General features: G+C 49.9%; 2 protein-coding genes across 3 annotated transcripts in view; both read left to right on the forward strand.

Annotated features, from left to right (window-relative positions):
- Nucleotides 1–3,137, forward strand: part of CUEDC1 (CUE domain containing 1) — a 75,935-nt gene extending 72,798 nt beyond the window's left edge. For both annotated transcript variants that reach the window (XM_061175670.1, XM_061175671.1), the window contains one exon: nucleotides 1,580–3,137. The gene's annotated coding sequence lies outside the window, so the exon portion shown is untranslated. The remainder of the gene's footprint in view (nucleotides 1–1,579) is intronic.
- A 9,340-nt stretch (nucleotides 3,138–12,477) lies between these two features.
- MRPS23 (mitochondrial ribosomal protein S23) lies at nucleotides 12,478–17,571 on the forward strand. The gene is made up of 5 exons (XM_061175596.1): nucleotides 12,478–12,629; nucleotides 13,470–13,640; nucleotides 15,741–15,818; nucleotides 16,132–16,258; nucleotides 16,620–17,571. The coding sequence occupies exons 1-5, from the start codon at nucleotides 12,586–12,588 to the stop codon at nucleotides 16,767–16,769; spliced, it is 570 nt and encodes a 189-aa protein (XP_061031579.1). The 5' UTR covers nucleotides 12,478–12,585; the 3' UTR covers nucleotides 16,770–17,571.
- The last annotated feature ends 2,400 nt before the right edge of the window (nucleotides 17,572–19,971 follow it).

A 19,971-nucleotide genomic window follows, 5' to 3' on the forward strand; every position in this document is an offset into this window, starting at 1 on the left:
CGGTGTGGCAGGTATGGCCCTGTTTCAGGCTATGGAGAGATACTTGCTACCCTCAGGGTAGCTGTAGTGGAGGGGAGAAACCAGGGTGGGGAGGACACAGCCAGGAGGAGTACAGGCGCCCTCTCCCCTCAGCCTGGGCGGCTGGCCTTCACGTCACCTCTGGTTGACTCGCCACCCTCCACCAGGCCCTTCCAGACCTCTTCTGTTCTCTCAGGCTCTCCTCACCCATGTTGCTGCACCCATGCTTCCCAGGTATCCGGAATGCTGAAATAAAGCCAGCCGGGGGGAGGACCCCCGCCTCCCATGCAGTGTCTCTGCCACCTCCTTCCCACTGGTCCCCCGGGAAACGTGCTGGCCCAAAGCCACCCCTTATCGGGACCTTCCCCATCATTTCTTTCTTTCCTGAATCTTCCAGCTTTTCCCTTTCCAGCTCCTTCCTCAAGTCTACATCCTCCTCGTCTCATCTTAAAAACCAAGAGTCCTCAATATTTTCCATCATCACCCAGTTTGCAGAAAAGTGCATCCTCCTTCACCCATTGCCAGCTGGCCGCCCCCCCACCCCCAGATTGACTCAAGATCACCTGCCAGGTCCTGGGCCTTTTCCTGTTCCGCACCCTCTGGTGCTATCTCTGCACGCCATGCCCATCGCCTCCCCTGAAACTGCCCTCCCTTGGCTCCTGTGGCCCCAGGAATCCTGGCTCCCCTTTCGCTCTGCCGTGGATTCTCTGTGCGCTTTTGGGCTCCCGTTGCTCCTTCCACTCCCTCAATCCCCGCTCTCCCCGTAGGTCTGGGCTTGACCCTCTTCAAAGTCTCCTTACTCCCTCTCCCTAGCGGTGCCACCAGCCTCTCTTACAGCATCAGCAATACTTATGCGCAGTTGGCTCCCAAATCTGAATCTCCATCTTAGTTCTCCAGATCCACTCCATAGCCCCAGCTGTGCCCACGATGGTCTTTCTAGCCCTGGCTGTCAACTCACTGAAAGCTAGACAGTCCCACTTCTGATTTCCCCAGTTCATTTCTCTTCCTTATTCCTTGCATCACTGCCCTGGCAGACTCTCATCACCTGGTTAACAGCTGCTGGTCTCTTCACTGCCCCTGCTCTGTTCACCCATCACCAGGACACCACACCAGTTCCATTTCTCCCTTGCTCTCTGAATGGGTCTTCCAAGTGAAGGCTCCTCAGCTTGGTGTGGGGATCCCACCAAATTCTGATCCCATTTTACTTTTCTGCCCCTACAGGTGCCCTTGGTGTAGCTCAGCTGGGCTACCGCTGTATCACAGAACAGGCCAGGCACCCAGGCACACCTCTCAGCCCTTCACAGACAGCTGCTTCACCCCCCCACTCCATCTCTAGCTGCCACAGTCCCTGGTGTTTTGCAAGTTGGAATGTTTCTAGGAGCTTGGACTGGTGGGTGTGACCGCAGGCAGAGTTCCAAGGCTGACATAGAGTCCCTGGGGGAAGGAGAAGGCTCCTGTCTTTAGAAGCTTCTGCCCAGAACCATCTCTCCAGGAACCAGTGGTGAGGAAAGACCCCTGGGCTCCACTGAAAAAGACTTCTCCCATCCCTTTTTCCTGCCAGATGCAGCAGTTTCTCCTCGCCGGAGACCATCTGACCCGGTAGAGGCAGCCAGAGAGCAAACCGGCCCTCCGCTGAAGAGCCCAGCTGCAGCCGGATGGATGGTGCTTGAGTTCTGAGGCCCAGTGGTTCTCCGGCCACAGTCCAGCCCAGCCACTGCCACTGCCACTTCCCAAGGGACTTAGAACTTCGGAGTTGCATGCTGTCATTGGAGGAAGGGCCTGAGGGTGGAGGCAACAGCCAACCACAGTCCCTTTTGTAGCCAGGCTGTTCTATGGGGAACGAGTGGAAATGTAGGATCTAACCCCTCTTCTTAAAAAAAAAAAAAACCACCCAGAAAACTGTCAAACGTTGGAGTACCCAAAAGGGGAGGGTGATCCTACCAGAGGCTCGTTGGCCTGAAGGTGGAGCCCCTGCCCCCGTCTTGCCCTGGTCTCTCCTGTTGGGCCACAGACACTGCCTGATCCCCTACCCCATCCCCAGCTCCCTTCGGGCACCTAGGGTCCTTTATTCCCATGGCCTTCTGCATCTCAGTCTTTCCCCAGGGGTGCTGGTCCTTGGCACACCCCTGCACGGAGCTCTGGGTGAGAGAGCCCTGGGCAGTCACTCGGGCCCGCTCTGAGGAGTGATGGGCCACGGCAGAGAGGTATCTGCTGAGTACCCTGCCTGGGCCCCTCGGGCTGCCTCTGTTAGGGGCTGGCAAGGGCCCCCAGCAGGGATGGGGAGGCTGGCCACCCCAGAGCTGGCGGATTCTAGCTAGGCAGGGGTAGTCTTTACTCTGACAGAAGACAAAAGTCAGTTCTGGATGGGATCCTGTAGTTCCACGACACTGGGGGCTCCAGGGGCTCTGACTCCCCAGTTGGCCTAGAAGTTCTGCTGTCATTAAGGGTGGGCAGCGGCCAGTTCTTTAGTAACCCTGAGCAGGTGCAGGGCTGAGGGACAAGAAGGAGAGGCTGCCAGCCGGGCCAGAGCCCCTGGGGCAGAAGGGCTTGCTGGGTGCCCCTTGCCAAGAGTGAGAAGGCAAATGGCCAGGAGGAAAACAAGGGTCCTACGAACCTGACCCGGCACCAACCACTGCCAACGGGAGGGAGGGAGGAAGGGAGGGGCAGCCCGGCTTCTGTGGCCCAGCTGGAGATGGGAAGGCGCTGACCTCGGGAGAACCGGGGAGCCTGGGCAGGCACGAGGCTAGGGCCCGAGCGGGGAGCCAGCCCAGCGGCACAGCGGTGGGGCGTTGGGAGCAGGCGCCAAGCCTGGCGGGCCACCTCGAGATAATGAGGGGGTGGCGGGCTCCCCGCGGTGCCGGAGGGGGACCCTGGCCCGGCTCAGCATCCCGAGCGAGTGCGGAAGTGCTGCCGCCCTCCCATCCCCACCGCCCCCCCCCAAGGGCCCCTGATGACCGGGCACAGAAGAGGGGGAGCGCCAGTCGCCCCCCCCACCCACCCCCCGTCCGTGTGTGTGGCTTTGTCAGTTTTCTTGTTTTTGTTTTTTCTCCTACGTGTGGGTTTTTTCTTGGAGCAGTTTCATAGGAATTCGTGTAATAAAGACTTGGTGTTCTCTTGGTGCTCTGACGTGGCGGCGCGTGGGCTGACCCTCCTCTTCTCCTCCCCCTTCCCCCGGCACCCCGCGCCCGCGGGCCGCCTGCCTGGCCCAGCCGCAGTGCACGCGGGGCCCCGGGGCTCGGCATCCCCGCAGCGCCCCTCAGGTGGCACCTGTGTCGCACCGCAGCCTCGCCCACCTGCTGGCGCTGCCCGCCTTCCTGTTTGCCGGGGAAAGTAAACCGCTTGCTGACAGGCCAGGGAAACACCAGTCTGTTGCGAGAGCTCCAGCCGGTCACCTTCCTAAATAAACAGAAAGCTGCCGGAATAACGTCTCGCCTGGAGCTGCGGGGATGTGCAGTCTCAGGCTTCAAAGGGCCCGCAGACATCTTCCAGTTCAAACCTCTCTCGCTTTCCCTACTCCCAGGCTTCGGTGAACTACCTCCCGCGCCAGGGAGCTCACTGCCAAAGGAGGAGGCTGGTGCCCTTTTCAGACAGGGCGGTTTTCAAGGTTAAAAAGTTCTTCCTGGTGTTGAGCTGTGGGCCTCCTTGTGGCTTCAACCCACACAACTTGTTTCTGGGCTCCAGTCACCCAGGCCAAGTCACTGCTCTTCCCCTGATGCCATGTTTTTTTGTTTGTTTTTGTTTTGAATATTTATTTATTTATTTATTTTATCATTTATTTGGCTGCACCGGGTCTTAGTCACGGCACGCGGGATCTTCGTGGTGGCATGAGGGATCTTTAGTTGCGGCATGTGAACTCTTAGTTGCAGCATGTGGGATCTAGTTCCCTGACCAGGGATCGAAGCTGGGCCCCTTGCATTGGGAGCATGGAGTCTTAGCCACTGGACCGCCAGGGAAGTCCCCCCCCTCCCCATGCTATGTTTGAGTTCAGTGGCCTTTCTCCTTCTGGATAAACAATGCAGGTTCTTCCTGCCTCCCCTACAAAAATGTTCTGCCCCCACCCCTGCCCTGCCCCCAGCCCAGGTAGACCGAGGTGGGCTTGTAAATTGACATACCTGGACAGCTGGTGATGCTCCAGACCTGGTGTTTGGACCTCAGCAACCCAAGATTATCCTCTCACCCCTGCTCTGTGCATTCTTTACTGATAGCTGTTGATCAGTGTAAATCCCCCCACCGCCAGCATAGCACCAGCACCTGGGACCTTGTTAGAAATGCCAATTCTCAACCCCACCCCAAACTGAGTCAGAAACTCTGGGGGTGCAGCCCAGCAGTCTGTGCTTCTGCTATGCACTGAAGTTCGGGAGCCATGGTGCTAGGTCAGTACCTAGTACTGGCTGCAGAGTAGAATGACCAGAGTAGTTTATAAAAAGTCTTGATGCTCAGTACCCTACACCAATTGAATCAGCAGTTATAGGTTGGTTTCTTTGAAAGCGCCTCAGGTAATTCAAGTTCACACTCAAGTTTGCAATCAAGTTTGAGGACCAATACACTAAGCAGTCTGTTAGGTGTTTCATATTAGCCCAATTAATCTTGCCCAATAATGGCCACTTTACAGGTGATGAAATGACAATTCAGAAAGGTTAAGTAACTTACCTAACAGCTAGCAAGGTGTGAAGTCAGAAAAGGGGCCAGGGCTGCCTGACTTCAAAACCTGTGCTCCATCCTCTATACCCCTGCTGCTCAAAGTGTGCTCTAGGGAGACCAGCAGCATTGGCATCACTCGTGAGCTTATTAGAAATGCATGTTACCAGGCCCTACTCCAGACCTCCTGAATCCGAACCTGGGGTGTATTTGAACAAGCCTTCCAGATGATTCAGATACGTTTGAGAACCACAGTTCTACTACCTTGCTACTCAAAGTTTGGTCTGCAGACCAGCAGCATCTATATCATCCGGGAGCTTGTTAGAAACAGAATTTCCGGCTCTGCTCCAGACCTACTGAACCAGAATATGCATTAAAAAAAACTCCTCAGTTGTCTTGTATGCACAGTAAGGCTTGAGAAACACTGGTTCTCAAACTTGCTGCACACTGGAATCATCTCTGATGCTTGGGTCCCATTCCCAGAGATTCTGGTTTAATTGATTTGGGATTTAGCCTGGGAATCAGATTGTAAAAGCTCCTCAGGTGGGCTTCCCTGATGGCGCAGTGGTTAAGAATCCGCCTGCCAATGCAGGAGACACGGGTTCGAGCCCTGGTCTGGGAAGATCCCACATGCCACGGAGCAACTAAGCCCGTGCGCCACAACTACTGAGCCTGCACTCTAGAGCCCACAAGCCACAACTACTGAGCCCACGCGCCACAACTACTGAAGCCTGTGCGTCTAGAGCACGTGCTCCGCAACAAAAGAAGCCACCGCAATGAGAAGCCTGCGCACCACAACGAAGAGTAGCCCCCGCTCGCCACAACTAGAGAAAGCCCGCGCACAGCAAGGAAGACCCGACGCAGCCAATACATACATACATATATACATAAATAAATAAAATTTATTAAAAGCTCCTCAGGTGATTCTAATATGCGGCAAAGTTTGAGCACCACTCACTATTATGCCTATTAGTGTAGATGAGGCTGAAGGTGACTGGAACCAGAGAGGTGGGTGTGGGGAAAGAAGGCAAAGAAAGCTTACCAGGTGCAACCGGAGTGCAGAAGATGAAGCCCCTGCTCCATGATGAGTCCCTCCCAGTTGAACAGTGTGTAGAGGACCCAGGAAGGAGTCAGGCTGGGTCAGGTGACTGCCTCAGCCATCCACCCTCACACCATGCTCATCTGCAAGTCCTGGGCTCTTGGTATCCACGAGGTGATACTTGCAGATTTATCTTCTGCAAAAATGCTGAGCTGGGCTAACTGAAGTCTGGTCCAGCCAATGCCCCTCCCCCTTTGTATGCTTTAGTGACCTCAGGGCTCAGTCCCAGCTTGAGAGGAGCTCATGGGTCTGGGGAATGCTGTGCCCAGAAGAACTGGCCTGGTTATTACCATGCTGGGGTCTCAACCCTCCCTCTGTTCTCCTGAAGCAACTGGTAAGGGGTTGAGGTTGGAGGAAACACAGGAGAACTTGGTTTGAAGCAGGCAGGTAAGGTGTGGGATGATGATGCTGAGAGCTGCTTATCAGTGCTTACTGTATGTCAGTCACTTTTCTGGGGTGCTTTACAAACATTATTTTATCCCACAACTATTATATGAAATCAGTATTTATACTTCCATTTCCCAGATCAGGAAACTGAGGCCCAGAGATGTTAAGGTCCTTACTCAGTATCACCGTCAGTAAGCAGTAGTACCTGAATTTGAACCCAGGCAGCTGAACTCCAGAGCTGGTGCCTAAACACTAAGCTATATATTGGGGTGGGGGGAACAGGTGATAAGACTTAGAACCCCTGCATAAATGCAATTTGTAGAGCACGGAAAGGTCCACCTGCTTAACAACATCTTCAACAGCATGCCCGGAAGTCACCTATTAGCATACTTTATCTGATTTTAAAAACAATCTCTTAGCGTTTCCATTAAATGGCAAATATGCTACTGAGAGACGCACATGAACCCCTTTTGCCCATTATCACAGCATAGATTAATATTCATTGGATTAGTTGGCTAGACCAGCTGGAGAAATATTTGGAAGTTTCTGGAGTTGATGGTGGGGTGGGGTGGGGGGGGGTGGGGTGTTGAAGGGGGCTGTGTAGATCTACTGCCACCTGGTGGTGATCTCTCAGAAGCGGCAGTTGCTGGTCAACGAGAGGCCCAAACACCATGTTCCCCGAAGGAAGACCCGAGCACCTGTGTGGCCTGAAGCCAGACAGAGGAAGTTCACTCTGTTCACATGGTCTTCTGTTTGGTAAAATTTGCAAAGCAAGGATATTTTTGTACCTTTTTTCTTAAAAGGGCCATTGAGATTACATAAGCTTCAGGCCCCACAAAACCAGCATCTACCTGGCCTGTCATTTCTATAAAGAGTCACAGTTCTTTATCAGGCCAGGAGGATTATTCCAGGGACTCTGCAGGGAGGAGTTGTGAAGCTCAGTACAAACTCAGCACGAGCCTGCCTTGCTCTGACCTTGCCATTCAAAGCGTGGTCTGTGGATACGGTGACCAACTGTTCTGGTTTTCCAGGACTGAGTGGTTTCCTCGGATGTGGAACTTTCAATGCTAAAACCAGGAAAGCCCGTGGCAAGCTTGGGTGAGTCAATTACTCTATCTGCAGACCAGCAGTGTTGGCGTCAGCCTGGAAGTTTTTTTAGAATGCAGTTTCAGCCCTCACCCCAGAACTACTGGGTCAGAATCTGCATTTTCCAAGAACCCCATGAGCTTCAGGTACACATTAAAGATGGAGGGCTCTGCCTCCCCCAAGAAAAGAAGGGCCTACCCCAGCCCTGAAATGTGTGCCTGCAAGGGTCTCATCTTCTGCTGGGAAAACTCCACAGCGTGGTTCCCACTGGACTTTAATTCTGATAACAAAAGGCCAGACCTAGCTGTTTCCTTGGCTACAACAGGAGCCACAGTGATACAGACCACCCAGGGCAGGTAGGCACAAAGTGCTTCTCTCTCCTCTGCCTGAACTGGATTCTCCTTGGGGGCAAGGCTGCTGTTTGCTGAAGAAATGAATGGGCAGCCATGTGAAAATGCCTTGAGGGAATTCCCTGGTGGTCCAGTGGATAGGACTCCACATTTTCGCTGCTGAGGGCCTGCGTTCAATCCCTGAAAAAAGAAAGAAAGAAAGAAAGAAAATGCCTTGAAAATTGTTAGATGAGATTTAATTGTAGGTGTGATTGAATACATTGTGATCTGTTGCTCTTAGGCATGGAATGGTCAGAAATTGTTATCATCATTACTCCTATTTATTGAGCAATTACTATACACCAGGCACAGTTCTGAGCACTCTACAAGTATTAACCCACTGGTATTAACTACACTGGTTAACTCACTGGTTAACTATAGGTATTAACAAGGCTATGTGGTGGGTGCTATGATGATGCCCATTTCACAGAAGACAAGCTGAGGCTCAGAGGTTTATAAAAGGGATCTATCCTATCAGTGAGGCACAGAGGACAGCCAGAACGGGAAGTGACCAGGGGCCTGATGGGGTGGAGGATTGCTTCCATTCAACCACAGCTTTCTCCGTATGGGTGTATCCAGGGAAGGCCTCCAGGAAGGAAGGCAGCAAAGGAGGGCTGAGGTCACTGCATCCTCATTTGCTCTAACTTGGTTTTATTTCTCCATGCTGTTCCACTAGAAAATTCTTTCTATGAGCCAGCTCTGGGCCAAGCACCAGGCTGGGTGTGGGGAGGCAGAGATAAGAGTCCTGGTTGCTGCCTCAAAGAGGCCCAGCTAGACAGACTCGGACAAGCAGACAGTTACAACAGCAGGCCCGCAAAGTGAGAGAGAGAAGCTGAGGGAGCGAGCAGGTCCCAGGGGCACATGCGTGCAGTCTGGCTGAGTGTGTGCCGGGGCTGAAGCGCCCTCCCGACTGACTGTTGAAAGGAAGTGGAGGTGTGGGCCTCCAAGGAGGGAGGGTCTGGGCCAGGGGACAAACAGCATGGAGGTGAGAGGGGGCACTCCTGCCTCTTCCTTGAAGACCCCCCCTCCGTGCCCTTCCTCTTCCTGGGCCCTGTCCTGTCGATTGAATATACATTACTGCTTTCCTCCCCTTTTAAAGCAACATCTAACTGCTCTCTGATCCTGGCTCTCTGCCAAAGGTGAGTAGCAGTATTCGTGATTTCATCAGCATGCTGGGGGGTTCACTTGCCAAAGCTCTTCTGCTATTGGAGATGCTCTTGTTCTTTTTGTCAGACAAACTCCTGGGCACTAATTACAAAGATGTGGGCAGACTGTAGGGAAGCCGCAAGGGTTGGCCTAGACCCTACGGGTGGTACAGAGAGGCACAGTTGGCCGTCTCTAGGCCTGAAGAGAAGGGAGGAGACTGGAACCTGGGGAGAGAGCTGGGTGTGAAGAGGCCGCTCTGCGGATCTAAGACTTTACGGTCCTGGATTGTATAGGGAGGAGGGGTGGGAATGACTTCTGTCTCCTCCTTCTTCCCAGTCCCCGGCCAATGCCTCCCATTGGTGAAACAGAGGGCAAGGGGCTGGAGGATGCAGTCCTAGAAGTCAGCCTCCGGGGGCGGAAGCAGAGCTGGGTGAAGAAGGGCACAGAGTGGGTGTGGCTCTGGGCAGGCAAATGGAAGCTATTCACTGCCAGTTCTTATTGATCAATGTTGTGGGTTGAATGGTGTCCCTCCAAAATCCATACATTGAGGTCCTAACCCCCAGTACCTCAGGACGTGACTGTGTTTGGAGATAGCATCTTTAAAGAGGTATTTAAGTAAAAATGAGGTCATTAGTTTGGGCCCAAATCCAATATGACTGGAGTCATAAGAAGAGGACATGGACACACACAGAGGGAAGACCGTGTGAAGACACAGGGAGAAGACAGCCATCTACAAACCGGGGAGAGAGGCCTCTGAAGAAACTAGCCCTGCCAACACCTTGATCTCTGTCTGACTTCCAGCCTCCAGAACTGTGAGACAATAGATTTCTGTTGTTTAAGCCATTCAGTCTGTGGTATTTTGTTACGGCAGCCCTAGCTACCCAATAGTCAATAAGCTATTCAGCATGTAACTTATCACATATGCATTTGCCTCTCTGTCTCCCCCTCTGGACAGCCAGCTTCTCCAGGACTCAGCACAGGGTCAGGTAGGTGCCGAAATGTTTGTGGGATGAATGGATCATTTAGCAAGAAAATAAAACATTAAGGCGATCTATGAAATATCATCAAAATGTTGCAGTCTCAGGTGGCAATCAGTGGATTACAGGACACAACAGCAGAAGTGATGCTGTAACAGCCACTAGACTTGCCTGTTACAAGCACTTACTATGTGATAGGCACTGTGATGCGTGCTTTACATGAATGATCGCTTTTACTCTGGCAATGAGCAGACACCGCCAGATGTTACATGGGGAAAGAGAGGCTTGAAAAGTTACGTAAGTGCCCAAGATGACAGGATTAGTGGGCACATCTACAGTGTGATGCAGTGGGACAAAATGGGGCCAAGCGGTATTGTGGAAGGAATATGACCTTCTGGAGAGTTTACAAGCTCTATTCCTTTATCTGTAAGATTGTCAGGACATGATCTATGGCCTCAGGTAGCTGAACTATTGAAGGAGATAATCCAGGTCCCTGGTGCGGTGCATGGCATGAGTGCATCAGCTTCTTGCAGCTTTGAGAGGCCCGGGTGAGAAGACAGAAAACCGCTACTGTCCATTCTGCCGGCCCCCAGCTCCCTCCTACGTGATGAATGAATGCTCCCTGGGATGCAACGTCCTGTTGCAGGTTGAGGGTTCCCAATCCATCTTTGCTCCCACATCTCCATGGTTCCTTACACTACCCACCAACGTTCCGTTCTCAGTCACAGAAGCATGAAATAGGATGCTGGAGGGGAAACTTGAAAGGCTCAGAAGAGGAAGGGACTTCCCCAAGAAGATCTAGAGAGAAAACTGCCACCTTGCAATTCCTCCCCCATCGAGCGTTTGGGTCTTTGGCTCCCCTCCCTGAACTTGGAATAAGCCCTTCTAATTCTTTAGCAGCGGTAACTGGGTAACAGCAGTGGCCTACAGGGCAGGCCCGAGTGGGAGAAGGGAAGTGTGTCTGTGGTCTGGGCTGGCAGCTAGCTCTTACTTGGACGGAATTAGAAACTTGTTTTGAAGCCTGGGAAGACTATATTTAGCTGCGAGTATGTTTGCTCTCCCTAGAGCAAAGTCTTGTAGACCTGCCTAGGACTCCACGCTCGGCCCAGCGGCCGGAGCTGTGCTCTCTCTTCCCTGCTCCAGAGGGTCCTGAGGCAGCAGTGAAACCCACCTCTCAGCCCTTGGCCTCAGATCACCCTGTCCCCTGCCCCTGGGGCCAGTTCTGCCTGACTTCTCAGCCCATCAGTCTCCAGCCGGAGGCGTGGCTGAGGAGGCATTGTGGGGGTCTTAGAAAGTGCCTAGGTGGGGCTGGAAGCCTGGCTCTGTCAGTTACCTATCAGACAAGTTACTTAACCTCCTGTGGCCTCACATTCTCATCTATAATGGGGATAACAACAGCCAGTTGTGGGTGTGTGTGTGGATTCGGTGAGAGAACACAAGCAAGCGTTAACTGCTCATCAGACATCCCCCCCTCCACCTCACCAGCCTCCCAGAGAGCAGGAAGGACTCTGGGATGACTTGACACTCTTTCTTGATGACAAAGATAATGGGCTCCCGGAAGATATTGTGTGTGTATGTGATTCAGAACATTTCACTGGATTAAACAGTTCAAAAATGAATACAAACTCTTCACAGGTCAAACTCTGAGGGATACATAAAGAAAAAAAATTCTCCCTTCCCCTCCTGTAATCTCACTGGAGATGATCAATGTTCACAGCCGTGGGTGCCTTTCCACATAGTTTCTATCCTCATACAAACACGTCTAAAAGATTTCTTTTTTCTTTCGATTACAGACGCTTCTCTGCAATTTCCTTTTTCATTTAACAATAAGTCGTGGGCATTCATCTAGGTCAATACGTATGGATCTAGCTCGTTCATTTCAATAGCTGCATAGGACTCCATAGATTATATGAAGCATAATTTTCCAGCCATCTCCCCATTCGATGGATGGGAGGGTGCATTACAAACAATGCTGCAATGACGATCTCTGCACAAATATCCTCATGAAATTGTGTTTTAATTTCTATGGGGTACTTTACCCAAAGTATGACTGTTGGGCCAAAAGGTTATCCTGAGAGGATACTTCCCCAGATTTTTGAGTTTCCTTCCCGGAATTTGTTTGTTCCGGACACTTTCACTTTTCAAGCTCTAAGGAACAGCTAGCTAGCGACGCCTCCCGGGGAGAAAACACTAGCTGCCCGCAGCATCCCTATTAGAGCGCATGCAGGTGGCGCTCCAGGGCCAAAGGGTTTAGTGGGGAGCGCTAAACAGTAGGAGACGGAGGACGGAGGCTTGGGCTCTAGGGTGACCCTGGGCAGGTGACGTTCCTCCCCGGGCCTCAGTTTCCTTCCGCGCAGTCTTTGACTCCAACCAAAATTAGGTGCAGCCCGGACCTAGAGCTGGTGACCTCTTATCTCTGCCTTACGAATTCCTAGACTAGTTGGCTCTCCCAGGACGTAGGCTGCGCCTCCCTCCTCCCTCCCCATCATCTTCCCTCCGCACGGCCCGGTCTTCTCGGGCGGAGTGGGCTCAGTAAGGCTAGAAAGGGTAAAGCAACCACCACAATTAACCCCTCCCCTGGATCGGTCATTTATTGCTTCTGCCGGGCTTTGGCTCGCTCTCTCCCTGGAGGCTCGGCTATCGAGTGCTCCTGTCTGAACATGGCATGTAGCCTATGGCGTGCCGATGCGGCCATCCTTTGCTTCTGCCTGGCTCCGCCCTCCCGTTGGGGCCGGGGCGGTAGCCCAGAGATCCGCGGCTCGGCCCGCGACTTACAGTCACTTTTCCTGTTGCGGGCGCTTCCGGTTCCGGTACGAGGAGCCGCACGGGATCCGAGGCGCCAGGCATGGCGGGGAGCCGCCTGGAAACCGTGGGGAGCATTTTTTCGCGGTGCGTGCTCGGAGCCGGGGTGGGCCGAGGGCGCCTCCCCTTTTTATGCCCTTTCTTGGGTGGGTCTGAGTCCGGCCAGGCCTCTCTTGTGCTCTCTCCTGTTTCTGAAGAATTGTGCTTGACTGCGTCACCCCTTGAATTTCTTAGCTCTCACGTTCAAGATCGCACCTCTCCGCTCCCCGAGTGGAGGTCTCTAGGAAGAGGATGGGAGGAAGGGGCTGATGGGCCTGGCGGGACCGTCTTTGCATTTTCCTTGACGGGACGGGGATAGGGCGAGGGGGGTGGGACGCACATAAGAAGGTGGAAGGATTAACTCCCGAGCACTGTTAGGTTGGTTTGGAGTATGGAAACATCTTACCTGTAGGTAGGGGACCTCCTGCTCTGCCCTCCTTCCGGTTGTCTTCCGGACTCTGTGACCCCGCCGGTGTCCCATGCTGCGGCTACACTGATTCTCTGACTGACCTTGGTTCTTTTTTTAAAAATTAATTAGTTTATTTATTTTTGGCTGCAGTGGGTCTTCTTGCTGTGCGCTGGTTTTTTTCTAGTTGCAGCGAGCGGGGGCTACTCTTCGTTGTGGTGCGCGGGCTTCTCATTGCGATGGCTTCTCTTGTTGGCGGAGCACGGGCTCTAGGCGCCCGGGCTTCAGTAGTGTGGCATGTGGGCTCAGTAGTTGTGGCTCGCAGGCTCAGTAGTTGTGGCACACGGGCTTAGTTGCTCCGTGGCATGTGGGATCTTCCCGGACCAGGGCTCGAACCGGTGTCTCCTGCATTGGCAGGCGGATTCTTAACCACTGTGCCACCAGGGAAGCCCTCTGACCTTCGTTCTTTACCCTTCCTTCAGGACGCGGGACCTGATTCGGGCTGGTGTGTTGAAGGAGAAGCCCCTCTGGTTTGACATATATAATGCCTTCCCCCCACTGAGGGAGCCGGTCTTCCGAAGGCCCCGCTTGCGATACGGCAAAGCTAAAGCTCACATCCAGGACATCTTCTACCACGAGGATCGGATTAGAGCGTGAGTGCCGGGCCCGTATGGTGGACTGGAGGCTGCAGAACTTGAGAAGGAAAGGTTTAGCCAGCAGTCTGGCAACTTAAGTAGGAATTGAGTCTGGGCTTGCTCTGTGGAGCCGGTCTTGTCTATCTAGCCGGATTAGGGAATCAGAGCCCCTCCCCCATGTGAGAGAAGCAGAAGTTCGGAGAAGTAGAATCTGGAGCCCAGCAACTGACTGATCATTGCAATGATAGCTACCTGTTTCTGCACATCTGTTTGGTGGCTGGCAGCGTGCTAAGCCCTTAACCAACGTTATCTCATTTAGGTCGTACTTCAACCCTTCAAGCAAGGTCGGTATCCTCGTCTCCATTTTAGTCATGAGAACAATGAGGCTCAAGGTCAACTTACTGGGAATTCACTGACAAAGCCCTTTCCCTCAAATACGGATGTCAGTTAGTTTTTAGTATCCAGAGTGTGTACAGTTTCTTTTCTCTTTAAATGTTAAGATCAGAGATTGTGCCTAATTGAAATTAATACATATACCTTATTCTTACCCCTATTCCTGGATGTAAGAAAACAATTTATAAAGTCATTTTCTCTATTGAGGTCCAGGCACCTCTCACTTGAGGAATCTTTTTTTTTCTCCTACAACACTCCTTTGAGGTAGGAGAACGAGTATGTTCTGGCTCTACTTGTAAATTTTCAGAGATCTTTGGGGCAGTAAATACTTTTTCAGTACTTTTCTGCTCAGGTCCATTGCATGCTCTCGGCTTTCAAGGTCATTTACACATTAAAATCATTTGTGCTTCTACTGTGTGCGTAGCAGTGGAACTGGGTGATGGTCACTGGAGAATGTGGAATATTTTACTGCTTCCTCTTTTATTGCTGTTAAGGCCAAAATAATAATACCTTATACTTAAATAGTTTTTTGAACCTTTATCTTTTTGGCCTTTTTTTTTTTTTTTTGGTGTTTTTGATACTTTTAAGAACTTACAACAACAAAATAAATTTCAGGTTTATCAAAACCTAAATGTAAACAGTGAAGTCGTAAAAGTTCTAGAAGAAACTATGGGATAATTTAAAAAATAATCTCAGTGATAAAAGCCTACCTAAGCATGATATAAAAACCCAGAAGCCATAGAAGAAAATATTAAAATTTCAGCACACAAAAACTGCCATAAGCAAAATCAAAAGTCAGGTGACATACTGGGAAAAAATTTTGCAACATGTATGACAGAGGGCTAATTTCCTGTTTATATTGCTATAAAGTTTGCTTATGAGTCAATAAGAGAAAGACCAAAAGGAAAAATAGGCAAAGAACGTGGACAGGTCACAGAAAAGGAAATTCATTTGCTTTTAAACATGAAAAGATGTTCAACCTGTTTCATAAGAAAAGGGAAACTACAGTGAATTATAATATTTCACCTGTCAAATGGACAAAGATCAAAAAGTCGGAAGATGTAATTAGGTGCGGGTATGGAGAAATAGGCGTTCTCCTGCCTTCCCGGTGTGGGTGTAAGTTGGCACAGCCCCTTTGGCAAGCATTCTGGCAATTTGCAAGGCCAGATTACAAAGGCACATACCTGGACCCAGCAATACCATTTTTATGAAATTATTCCACAGGCATGTTTGCACAGTACACTAAGAAATATAGATAAAGGTAATCATTGCAACACTGTCTAAAGTAGCAAAGGACTAGAAACAATCTACGTGCCCTGATTTGAAATGATCTCTGAGAAATATTAAGTAAAAAGGCAAGATGTGTTTACTATCCTTGGGGTTAAACAGTGTGGCTGGGGACAGGGAATGATAGATGCGTGTTTGGTTGTATAGTGATAGAACATTCCTGGGTGGATACACAAGAAACGGGTTAGTGTTGCTTCAGGGGAGGGGAACTGGGAGTTTAGGGTAAAGAGGTGAGGAGGAGTGTTACTTTTCACTGGATACCTTTCTGTAACATTTGATGTATTTACCATGTGCATGCATTGCTTATTTAAAACGAACAAAAAAGGTCTGTAGGTCACGTTATACTCAATTCCTCAGGGCCCAGCAGTTATTCTTCCCTCCATTCTTGGCCATGATCTATAACTGGAGATTTATATTGTGTTGTTTTGTACTTTCTAGGAAATTTTATTCAACCTATGGATCTGGTCAAAAAGCTTTTGATCTGTTCAATCCAAACTTCAAGTCTACCTGTCAACGGTAAGCCATTCCACAAGTCTTTGGTTACCTTTCTTTTTTTAGGATTTAATTGTCAATTTGAGGAGTTTTATTGCATTCCACTTGAGGAAAAAGATGTTCCTATAGGAAGATCTCTTTTTTTTTAAAATTAACTCTTTTTTCTTTTTTTAAACCATAGGTCCTTGTTGGTTATCTGTTTTAAATAGAGCAGTGTGTACGTGTCAATCCCAGACTCCCCAGGAAGTTCTCTTAAGGGAATGCTCGGGACTGTGTAATAGCATGTCTTGACAACTCTCAATATACAGACTGAAGATGTGACTGCTTGGAATTCTAGGTTTGTGGAGAAGTACATTGAGCTACAGAAACTTGGAGAAACAGATGAAGAGAAGTTATTTGTGGAAGCAGGGAAGGCTTTATTGGCAGAAGGTGTCATTTTAAGACGAGTAGGAGAAGCAAGGACTGTGAGTATTTTATTAGCAAAACTGTTACTAGGATTGGTTGTCTGTTTGTCAGAGGTTAAAGGAAGGCTTGGTTTTCTTTCCCCAACCGTGGCTCCAGGTCAAATACTGTTAGATTGAATAGACTAGAATTTTGTGGTAAGGATTGTTGCTTGGAACAAGTGAGTTGTCATGAGGGCTTTTAAAATCGTGGTTCTGTAGAGACTTTTATCATGTTTATTATTTGTTGTAATCAAATTTGACCTGAGATATTAATGTTAGATTTTTGAGTCAGTGATAGAATGTGCTAGTCATATAGCTTCAGCTGATTAATTGAGTGAAAGTCATAACATCTGTGTGACGTACTTATATCTGGTCTTTTAAGCAACAGGATGGTAGTCACATTTCCTGGAAATCTGAACCCATGGGTGTCGAGCCCCAGACTGCGTTGGAGAACCAGTCTCTGAAAGAAGATCCACAGGCCCAGCATTTGGGGGCATCTGGAGAACAGTCGACAGGCCTCTCACCTCCCTGAAGAACTTGTATGCTGTGTATACTGACATCCAAACTGGATTCACTACATGAATGTTGTACTATTTTTAACAGTTGAACTGTGTAAATGTTTCTTGATCTCTAAGGCATCATGTTTGCCTTCTTTTGGTTCCCACTTCTAGGTTGTCATAAAGCTCTGTATCATGGTTTGAAGAAGCAGTTATGTGAACTTTTATGTTAGGGCGGTATTAAACAAAGAATTCCTTGGTGCTTATAAAGTAAATTTACTTTAAAATTGTAAATAGCATGAGGACGCCTTTGGAAGTATTGTTTGAATGGGACCCATTCTGAGTAGGTTTGCTTGGAGTTTTGTGTTCACATTTGATTCTCTGGTATGTTTCTCTTCCTTGATCCATCAGACTTTTACCTGCACATCAGGTGTGGTTCCCTGGCCAGCTGTGTCTGCAGCTAATCTTTGTACTTTTTGCTTGAGAGGCCAGGCTGACTTGTGCTTTGCAGTGAGAATGAGGACCTATCCTTGATGATGGACCAAGGCCAAAACTATAACTTTAATCTCATGGATTGAGTGCTGGAGGTGGTTAGCGTAGACCTGCAGGTGGTAGGCTGCTCAGGAAAGATTTGTCGAGTGAATGATTACATCCCGCTGAAGACTGAATTCAGATGACTTCTCTGTAGGTAACTGGGTTGCCAAGAGGGATGACGCTCTTCACCGGCGTCCACCTTCCTCCCTGGTGTCAGGGTGTGTTTACGAGTTTTTACCGACTCTCCTGCTTTCTTCATTTCCTTATCTTTTACTGAATAAATAAAACACCCTTCAGCTATTAGTTTTCAGCTATCAGTAATTTGCTGCTCCAGAAACTTCTTACTTTAAAACTTGTGTAACTTTTCCCCCCTGTTCCTGTGTGCAGTCTCTTCTGTCTCCTGGCATGTCAAGGGTGGGGCCCACACCCCACAGACTGTACACCTTGCACATGGTGCTCAGGTAATGGAAGGTCAGTGAGTACATGAGGCAAAAGCCATTCTCAGCCATGCTGCTTCTCCCCCCCACCTTTATCACTGTTGTACAATTCCTCTTGTTTAGGGAATGCTTTACATTTAGATGGGGAAGTAAATTACATCCATTCGACATTAGGCAACCACTGGGTGCCGGATACCGGGCCTGGCCTTGGGAGGAAGACTTCGGCAGGTGGTAGAGTTGGCTCTGTCTCAGAGGAACGATCGTGGCTCCCTCATTCTCAGAAACCTTATCTTTCTGGGATTTAAAAGGTGGTTTCTTTGTCAGAGTAATGAAGACGTTTAAAAAAATTATTTGTTGCATAATTAAAGAAGAAGTTATACATGCTCATGGTTCAAAATTTAAAGGTGAAAGAATCAATCTCCTTTCCACTCCTGTCCCCTGGCCCTCCCATTTTCCCTTCCCTGAGGCCACCACTGTCACCTTTCTTTGCAGAAATAATTTTGAGTGTGTACAGGGGGACACAATGTATACTGTTCTGTACCTTGTTTTCCAGTTAATGTCTCAGAGATCCTTCATATGGATGCGTAGCAAACCTTGAGGCTGAACCTCAGTGATCAAAACATAGTCAAAGGGAACGTCATTGTGAGCGGCTGGGTGGCGGGTGCCAGTTCACACAGAGCTGGGTTGGGCTGCACGATACGAGGAGAGGTCTGTGTGCTGCGGCTGGGTTGGGAGCGTGCTCCCGCCTTCCCTGTCCCCCACCCCGAGCCAGAGAGAGAACCCAGGAGCCCCAGCGCCTCAAATAGAAGGATCCCTGAACAGCCACCCCCCTCCCCGCTGGCAGCTGCTAGGGGGGTGGGTGACCAAAGTCTAGGCTTCTGAGAAAGCCAGGATGGGAAATCTTTCAAAAGAAAAAAAACATTGTCAAAGGTGTGAAGCTTCCTTGGGGAATTCAGAACTCTTCCCATGGTCAGTGTGGGCAAAAGCCATCACCAGGTCCCTATAGTGTTTGGAGAGAACGGAAGTGTGACCTCATTCTTGGCTTTAAGGAACTTAAAATCTAGTTGGGAAGATACGAGTGACTTTCAAAACAAGATGAACAGGAATCCTTTTAAATTACGGAAGTGTAGAGAGTCGGGGAGAGGGATCAGCCCTGGACTAGCCTAGGACCACTGCCTGGAGAGCCTTGAAGGGCAGGTGGGACGTGAAGTGTGCGTGCTGTTTCTTTTGCCCGGAGCACCTCCCTGCCACCGCAGTCTTTAGAAACCATACCTTCACAGCCCTTTCAAAAGCTGTCTCTGCTCACAAGATTTCCCAACATCCAAATTGAGTCTCAAGTCCCTGTCGAGACACTTCCAGGCTGCGCTCACTGCAGTCGGCACCCTGGGTCCACTATTTGTACTCCTGCCTGGTTGACCCTGGTCTTCCGTGCCAGAGGTAGCTATCCTCTCCCTGTTGAGAGTGTGAACAACAGCAGAAATTCTTATTTGTATGCACTAAATCATTAAACCAGGAGTAGACCCTCCATGTGGGTTTGCTGAGCTGAAGCCAAGGAAGGCATGTGTCCAGGTGACAGTGAAGTTTGCACCAGACAAGTCTGAAGGTCTGGGTTCTAGTTCTGGTTGTTCCAGGTTTTACTGGTGTGACCTTGTGCCTGTCACCGTCTCTCTGACTACAAAATAGGGATGACGTTTGCCTCTTTGGCTTCCAGTTAGTACTGTGAGAATTACTTGAGATAATGAATGCAAAACTCACTTGTAGCATGTGACAGGTGCCTTTATTACTCTCTTGAGGAGCAGTGGAAAACAGGTTTGAGCAGATAGGATGGGATCAGATCATGGTGGCCTCGATAACTACACAGAGGACTTGAGTGGGTATAAGGAAGTTTGAGCAAGGAAGTAACGCATAGTGAAAACTGTCAGGTCAGAGGAAGGTTCACCCAGATGTGACATAAAGAATAGGGTTGGGGGAGTGGGCAGGGAGGGAGGGAAGAAGAGACATGTCAGAAAGACTTTGGTCTCTGTAGCCATCCCACTTGAAGGCAGGGATTTCAAGGTTGCAAACCTGAGTGACCAGAAGAATAGCGGTATCACTAACAGACAGCAAGGTGGGGAAGAGAACTTCAGTTCTCAACATACTGAGTTAGAGGTCATGGTTCAATGTTCAAGTGGCAGACAGAGATGGGTTGGGTGTCTGGGAGATGCGGAGGAAACCTTAGCACAGGTAAGGGTTGGAGCCAGGAGAATGAATGAGCTCTCCAGGGGGA

This window comes from Eubalaena glacialis, chromosome 19 (assembly GCF_028564815.1).
Source record: "Eubalaena glacialis isolate mEubGla1 chromosome 19, mEubGla1.1.hap2.+ XY, whole genome shotgun sequence".
NCBI classification, from domain to species: Eukaryota; Metazoa; Chordata; class Mammalia; order Artiodactyla; family Balaenidae; genus Eubalaena; species Eubalaena glacialis.